Raw genomic sequence first — 8,287 nt, 5'->3', positions numbered from 1 at the left:
GATTGAAAATGGAGTTTAGGGGCCCATGTCCCCTTTCCCCCCTTGTTCTGAGGACCCCTACGGCTCTTGAGAATCGTTTAAAAACTGCTAGGTTAGCTGAGCTCCCGGTCCATGCAGCTGAACTCTGGAAACTGCCCTCATGGAAACCCTCCAGGACTCCAAATGACCCAACTCCAGCCACTGTGACCTCAGAACGACAGGAAGCACACATAATCGGACTCTGGGAGCCCCCACGTGAAAGAACTCCGTTCACATTGTGAACAGAACGCGGTTATTCTATCGCTCAGACTGTGCCATCTCTGGCTGTTTGGGTTCTGAATCATGCTCTCCCACTCCCCAGGCTGCCTTCCCAGTGAGTTCAGAATCACCTAGAATCCCAAGTTAAGTGGCAAGTCTAGGATAGTCAACTCCACACCTAACTTTAGATGAATACAAATCCTTCTCTAAGACTCTGACACATGGGAAATGTCATCATCCCTGTCACTTGAGTGTGTATTAAAATGATGGCCCATTACTGTTACCCCATTATGCAGCTGAGGAAAACAGACACAGGGTCACCAAGAAGTGGAGCTGGGATTTTGGTGGGGGGGGAGGTTAGCCAGTGCTTACGGACAGGCAGTGGGGGCTAAGATCGCTTGTCTGAGCCCATCTCATCTCTGAGGATGACAACAGTACTGTCCTTGGTTGCTGGAGTGATTAAATGAGATAGTCCAAGTAAAAACCCTCAGCACAGCCCAGACGTGTGTGGTAACTTAACAAAGGTTGGCTCCAAATACTTGAGTTATAAACCCTGCTTCCTAAAACCACCAGACACCAGACAGTCTTCCATAGGAAATAGGATTTATTTTCACATTTCAAGTGAACACAAATAAACGTCCCACAAGTGTATTATATACAAAATCAGTAGATTTATTAAACGCAGAAAAATCAAAGCCCTCCAGAAAAGACATGTTTACTTTCTGCAAGAGCACGTTCGGGCCATTTCCATTTTTCACCAATTCATGGACTAGGCACAGTACGCAGTGGGTTTGTTCCCAGGTTCGTCTGCTTCTACCCCCATGGGCTCTTCCTCAAAAACCCCAGCAGCAAACCAACAGGATTCACAGTGGCCAGGGGTAAATGCCGTGGCCTAGGACCCTGCACAAAAGCCCCGACTACGTTCCAAAGGCCAAGCTCTGGGGTTCTGTGGCTTCGGCCACCAACTGGGGTCCTGCCACGGCACGGAGTAGTTAAGCGTCACAGCTTCATCTCTCGGCAATCTTGTTAATCAAATATTCCAATTAGAAGAGGTCATTACACAGATATAATGGCCCTTTTGCAGCGGCTGGCTTTCCCCCCGCAGCTGAGGAAAAGGCAGAAACCTGTCCCCGACGCTAAGCCATCACCACCCCCCGAAGTCCAAGGCACGGGTGAACTTGGGCTGGGGGATCACAGAGAAGGCCTGATGAGGAGTGGTGACATCACGTCCGTGATACTCATCCCAGAAATGGGGCGGTGAGGGAGGGCGGACACTGGGGAAGCAGTGTGGCAGGCCCGGTGGAGATCAGACGTTCTGCAGAGGCCTTCCTCCAGCACACAGTGATGGTGGTATGAGCACAGGCAACCGGACGGGGCACCATTGCTGGCGTCCGACATGGCCGCCTTGGTGTGTCAACACATGGGCGGCCACTACCGGCCTAGCGCCCTGTGGCCGAGGCCCATTAGCTCAACTGGCCACAGTCTGTAATGACGATCTTCCTGGACGTCTTCCCACTCCTGGAACCGAAAGATTCGATTTTCTTCACGACATCCATGCCTTCTTTGACATGGCCAAACACGACATGCTTGCCATCCAACCTGTGAGTTGAGCCAGGTAAGAGTAAGAGTAGTGCAATGTCACCCAATGTCACGGTCACCTGGTCATGGAACTATTTAGGGGAGACAGGAATTCTGGAAGGGACCCACTCTGAAAGTCTGGACCCACGCCTCACGGCTCTGGTATCAAGCCTTGCGGAGCTCCCCCAAATACACCAGAGGGTTCCTCCCTTCTGGGGCACGTGCTGCCTCCCCTGCCGTGTGACCTTGCCCCTGGGCCACTTCACCTGAATCCTGGTAACCTCAGCTATGGAAAGTGAATTATTCTTGTTCCACAAAGGGAGTTAACAGGGTATCCAACTACTCTCAAGAAATAAGAGGTCCGTGTAAATAGAACCATCTTAATGGTCATGAGTGGCAAGGTCAAAGCCGAGATAGCAAGCGTGGCTCTCCATTTGAGAGAGTTCCAAGAATCCGAAAGGCAGCTTAGTCCACTGGCAGCAAGGTCAACACTGCTTACAGCCAAGGGCAGCACTGCAGGATCTGCTGGGGGTTCCGTGGAAGGAGCAAAGAACAGGCGGAGCCAGCAACGGCCTGCCTGCGCCCTGACATCTCTGTGTCCCTTCCGGCTTGGTGGCCAGAGACAGCTGGTATCCGCCTACCACTCAGGTCTCCCTGAAGTCCTAGGAAATGGGCTTTATTAAGGAATTAGCTCTTGGCCAGCTATTGTCCCCGCAAACCCCATATACCTCAGGGCTAGGACACAGGGGACTCTGGGCAGAGGAACTTATTAGGTGGTGGGATCCACAGGCACGTGGGCAAGAGAGCTCCAAGGTGCGTTCCAAGGTCGAGGTAAGCCGGGAAACAACAGTTTAAACCAAGCGAATAGGCTGCCTCCACAGGCCATCTTGAGGCCTGGTAGGTTCTGCAGCACGTCCCAAACGTATGTGGTGAAAAGTCCTTTTGCACAACACATGCCGAAAATTCCAGCTGACGGCAAATGGAAGCCTAACACAGACACAGTTCTAAGAACAACCCACATTCTCCCTCAGTCCTTTTACAAACTTGGTCCTTCTCCCACACGGACACACAGCCCGGCTGAGGGTTCCTGCCCCAGAGCACAGCGCAGCCTCACACTGCCTCCCCCAGAAGCACACAAACACTCCTCTGGCTGCCAGGCCACCCCTCGTGCCCAGCGGGCCTGGAGCCCGGAGCGGGGGACTCACCAGTCTGTCTTTATGGTGCAGATGAAGAACTGGGAGCCGTTGGTGTTGGGGCCTGCATTTGCCATGGACAGGACACCTGCAGAAACAGGCAGGAGGGAGCCATGCTGCCCCAGGAGGCACCTCACTGGGAAGCTACTGACAAGAGCGACCGATTCCCCCACAACAAGGCCACTGGGGTGTGACGGTCTTGGAGCCTGAAGAGGCCGAGCGGCTCCCCAGGGCCTGCCCACCAGTGCTGCCCCAGGGAGGAGAGGGCCTTGTGGAAGCTCTCCATGGCAGGACCAGAATGGGACTTTGGCACTCTGCATCTTGGGTCTTAAAACGTGACACAACGCTGGGTTTTGCTGAAAGGCTTTCTCTCCCAGCTTCTCAAAGGAAGGCTTGTTCTTTAAATGGAGAGCTCAGCATGACAAAGCTCCAGGAAAACCAACACTCCAACCCGGAGTGCTGAAGGAGGGAAGGGGCATCACTGGATATCGAGCAATCGGTCCCAGCCTCCCAGGCGTGGTGGGCATGGTGGGCATGGTGGCGTCCGGGCTGGAGCTCAGGGCATTCAAACCGGGGAATGGCGGCCCCCACTCACCTGGTCCCACGTGCTTCAGTGTGAAGTTCTCATCAGGAAAGCGGCTTCCGTAGATGGACTTGCCCCCGGTGCCATTGTGGTTGGTGAAGTCGCCGGCCTGTGAGCACAGAGCACTTTCTGAGCAGCCGCCCCCCCAACCCACCTGGGGCCCACCCAGCCAGAAGCCCTGCACACCAAGGGGTCAGAAAACATCCAAGGTTGTCCGGACTCATAAAATAACAAGGAAAATAAGCAAAAATAAAGCTTAAATATTTTCTGCCATTAATAACTACCCTACCTTTCACGATTCACTTTTTTTATTTTTTTATTTTTTTTTTTTAAAGATTTTAGTCATTTATTTTGAAGAGAGAGAATGAGATAGAGAGAGCATGAGAGGGGATAGGGTCAGAGGGAGAAGCAGACTCCCTGCCGAGCAGGGAGCCCGATGCGGGACTCGATCCCAGGAGCCTGGGATCATGACCTGAGCCGAAGGCAGTCGCTTAACCAACTGAGCCACCCAGGCGCCCTCACTTTTTTTTTTAATCTGGGCAAGTTTTTTAAATGATTCTCAAAGGATCTAATGGCCATTCTGAGACGCTTAGTAGGTAGTGAACTAGAATTTTCTACCCACAACTCTTGGAGGGGAGACAGGGAGGTGGCCAGGGGAGGGTCCCTGTGCCCATGTCTGGTCTGTCGGGGAGCAGCACAGAGCCAGTTCCCTATGCTGAGCCCCACTCCCTGCCAGGCACTTCCCCCCTCACCAGGCTCGGTGGCCTCCCTACACCTTACAGACCCAGGACGGAGCCCCCCCAGGCCCAGTATCCTTCCTCACAGCTTGCCCAAGGGAGCAGTGGCCAGAAGAACCCAGTGGCTGTCAGCCCCAGCCCCAGCCCGTGGCCAGGGAGTCATGGCTGTCTTCCTGAGATATGATCCTCAGGTGACAGGGATGAACCGACCAGCCTGACCTAAGCACCCACAAATACCAGCAGGGTGTCCCCAGACAGGGACGATTCAAAACCCTGGCCTGGGCCTCCCGGTGCCGCCAACTCATGCCTCAGAGAGCCCTCCAGCGTTGGAAGGACCCGCCCCTGCCCAATGCTGCTCAGAAGAAGACTCTAGCCTGGCTCAGGACCGCCCCTCCAGCTCCTACGTCATCCACAGCCTCCCTCGGGCAGAGCTGGGAGGGCCTCTGTGGCAGAAAGCCACAGGCTTGGCCAGGCCTGTCCCATGGCCACAGGCTCCCTCCCTGTCCCTGCAGTCACCACATTCGACACGTCGGCAGGCCCGGCCCCCACCCACTGCTACTCGCCACAATAGGATGACAGCCCCAGGTCAGACTGGAGGGAATGGGGGAGAGAATTCTGGGCTGGAAGGACTTCAAAGAGGTCATGACACTCATGCCCCTGCCTCTACGGTCTGTGGGCCTCAAGACTCCAATCCCTGGAGGGTCTGACCTAACAGAGGGTGACCGCCACACAGCTAGGGTCTCGACCCCTGGGGAAGTTCCTGCTGTCCACATCTAGCCCCAAACTTCTGATACAGTGTTTTTGAAAAACAGGCGGCACACATGACTAAAGAACATTCATTTAACCAAGAAAGATGCCCCGCTCCAGAAGAAGCTCCGAGTCCAGACGTGGGCGTTCCTGTCAGTGTTGTCTCCCTCCCTCCCTCCCTCCCGCCCACGCCAAGCGTGCCAGGTGTTCAGTGGGACACACAGGGGACTTGGTCCCGGACTGCCGGAGCACGCTGGTCCTCCAAAGCCTGAAGACCTACTCCCCGCCCCCGTGCACATCCAGATCTCAATGCCGGGCCCCCCCAACAGGCTCCACCAGCCAGCCCATCCTGCCACTGCCCTGTTGCTCAAGGGCCAGGGCCGCCCAACCCGCTCCACCGTCTCTGGCTGAGAAGACAGGCCCACAGAGTAATCCGTCGCGCTCCCCTCGGTATCTCATTAATCCTCACAGCCACCCTACAGGGTGGCCCCTGTTATCACCCCCCTCACAGACAGGGAACCGAGGCAGACAGGGCCGCAATACCTGACACATGAAGGATGGAATGACTCTGTGGAAGGTAGAGCCTTTGTAGCCGAAGCCCTTCTCCCCGGTACACAGGGCTCTGAAGTTCTCTGAGGGTTGAGGGAAGAGGCAGGTCACCAGGGCCAGGCCGCAACTCCAGGGTCACCACTCGTTGTAGCCAGCGCCCTTCTAGCCCCGAGGAGGTGAACGGGGGGTGAACAGACCCCAGGCCCGCTCCCTGGGTCTGCTCTGGCTGTGTGACCTGGGGCAAGCCACCTCCTTCTTACAGCTCAGTGTCCCAGTGTCCAAGCACTGTGACAGGAGCACACGTTCCCGGCAGGGAGTCCCTGGGCCACGCAGCCACCGCCCCATCCGGCACCAGCGGGGAGGAAGTGGTCCTCGTGGAAATTTACAAGTGCTTCTACTGATTCTAAGGCTACCCCGGCCTGGTGGGCAGGGCCAACACCGAGGCTCAGAGAGGGACAGAAAGCTGGCCCAGGGTACCCGGCAGCTGAGCCTCATGTGGAACTCCCATCTGGTCATGGGTCTCCGTGCCCCGACTCCTCGCACCATCCCACCCACCTGGCCTGGCCCCTCTGTCTTCCATCTGGACCAGACTCAGAAGGCCCCAAGCCCCGGCTTACCTGCTGTCTTTGGGACGACATCTGCCTTCAGCTGGGGGGGCGAGAAGAGGGACAAGAGAAGATGGTCAGTCCAGAGGCAGGTGACGGAGCGAACCTCACCACCCAACTCCCACAGCGGCCAAGGAGCCCCTTCCATGCCGGTGGCTCCCAGAGGCAGCCTAGGGAGCTATCATCTCTGCTAGTTGTCTCCTGAAACCAGGCTGGGAGGAGGCAGCCTCGGTTTCCCTACCCATCGGAAGAGGACAGTGCCACCCTGGCCTACTTCCAGGGGCAAAACTGGCAGAGTTACTACAGCTGGGCCCCAAGCATCAGAGACTTAGGGCCCGGAGAGACGCCAGTCCAAGCTCAATGCGCAGGGGGGAAACAGGCTTAGAGAGGCGGTGGTGGGGGGTAACGGGAGGCCAGAGCGCCATCCAAGCAGGCCTCTTGCCTCCAAGCTTCAAGAACCACCCTGGCGCCGAACCACCAAAATAAACGGGAGAAGGAGGGTGGTCCCCATTTTCCAGAAGAGGAAACTGAGGACTAACGGAGGTCTCGCTGTTCAAAAAGGGGTCGGGCTTGAGGGCTACACCTGAGCTTCCCCCGGCCCCCCGTTTGTTCCCCCTATCTGGTTCTTACTTTGTGAGTCCCGGAGCGTGGTGGGGTTGGAGTTGGGGTCCTGGGTCAGCCCGGAGGGCCCTGCACCGGAGGAGGCCGGCTGGCCTGCCAGAAACCACCAGCGCCCGGGAGGAGGGTGAGTCCCACCGAAGGGGCGGGGCCGGGCCGGCTCCGCATTATGCAAGGGCCGCCACGTGAGCGCACCCCGCCGGCCCGCTGCCTGGAACCCCGACACCCACCCGGGAGTTCCGGGTCTGGGTGCTGAACCCGCGAGGTCTCAGCACCTCTCCCCGACCCCGGGGCCAGCCAGCAGGGCCGGGCTCTCACAGTCGACGACTTGACCTTGAGCTCTTTCCTCCACACTTGCTCTCCCTCCCGCCTCCAAAGTGCCGAGAGGACACCGGAAGAGACCAATCTGATGCGCCCTTCTAGGGATGGGGAAACTGAGGCCCATGGCCGGGTGTCGGGGGCAAGGTCACCCAGCGAGTCGGGCACAGCGCCGGGCGCGTCCCGGTGCAGGGCGCTCACCTCCAGCACCACGCGGCCGAGCGGCTGCCCGTCGGCGCCCACGTCCAGGTACACGAGCGGGTTCCGGGAAGAAGAGGACGAGTCCCGGGAGCCGCCGCCGCCGCCGCCGCCGCCGCCGCCGCCGCTGCAGGCGCGGACCGCGGGGAGGCGCAGCAGCGCGGAGCGCGGGACCGGGAGCAGGCCGAGCAGGCGGGGGCCGCAGCGCAGCGCCAGCATCGCGGCGGCAGGTCCGGGGGGGAGAGCGGCGGTAGGAGCGGAGACGACGGAAGCGGCGGTTAAGCGCGCGCAGAGGACGGAGTCCCGCCGCCTTTATTGGCCGGGCCGGCCTCGAGGCCCCGCCCCCGCCTTCCCCTCCGGGCCTGTTCGCGGGCGTCCCCTGGCGGCCCCAGCGGGCGGCGCAGCCAGGAGGCTGGGGCGACGGAGCGTGAGCTCCTTTCAATGGGCTTCCCAAGGACTAGAGACCTGAGGGACAGACACGACCTGGCCAAGGGGGGCCGGTTCCATTTTGTAAGGGTCCCAGATTAAAAAAAGAGAGAAGGAAATGTGCTAAAACGTGGTTAACTCCAAAATATGAGCATCCATATGTTTTTTTTTTTAAGATTTTATTTATCCATTAGAGAGAGAGAGAGAGAGAGCATGAGCAGGGGGAGAGGCAGAGGCAGATGGAGAAGCAGGCTCCCCGCCGAGCTGGGAGCCTGATGCGGGGTTCGATCCCAGGCCCCGGGGATCATGACCCGAGCCGAAGGCAGACGCTTAACCATCTGAGCCACCCAGGTGCCCCCATCCATATGTTTTTATTTGAATATAACAAAAATTTACGTTTCAGCCCTCTGTATAGGCCTCGCCTCCACCCCTAGGCCCTGCCCACAGAGAGACCAAGAGAGACGGTGGGTGAGAAACAAAGAAGGCGGAGGTGAGAGG

General features: G+C 58.0%; 1 protein-coding gene across 2 annotated transcripts; it reads right to left on the bottom strand.

Annotated features, from left to right (window-relative positions):
• Positions 1-834: 834 nt before the first annotated feature.
• PPIF (peptidylprolyl isomerase F) lies at positions 835-7,660 on the bottom strand. 2 transcript variants are annotated; one of them, XM_027597155.2, is made up of 6 exons: positions 7,367-7,660; positions 6,242-6,272; positions 5,619-5,707; positions 3,604-3,700; positions 3,021-3,096; positions 835-1,836 (listed from the first exon to the last, which is right to left on the bottom strand). In XM_027597155.2, the coding sequence occupies exons 1-6, from the start codon at positions 7,580-7,582 to the stop codon at positions 1,701-1,703; spliced, it is 645 nt and encodes a 214-aa protein (XP_027452956.2). In that variant the 5' UTR covers positions 7,583-7,660; the 3' UTR covers positions 835-1,700. The 2 variants fall into 2 exon arrangements, with proteins under 2 accessions (XP_027452956.2, XP_027452957.1); XM_027597156.1 differs by lacking the exon at positions 7,367-7,660 and adding an exon at positions 6,860-6,947.
• Positions 7,661-8,287: the final 627 nt, after the last annotated feature.

This window comes from Zalophus californianus, chromosome 15 (assembly GCF_009762305.2).
Source record: "Zalophus californianus isolate mZalCal1 chromosome 15, mZalCal1.pri.v2, whole genome shotgun sequence".
Lineage (NCBI taxonomy): Eukaryota > Metazoa > Chordata > Mammalia > Carnivora > Otariidae > Zalophus > Zalophus californianus.
Note: the sequence above shows the minus strand (reverse complement) of the source record. Positions and strands in the feature narration are given on the sequence as shown.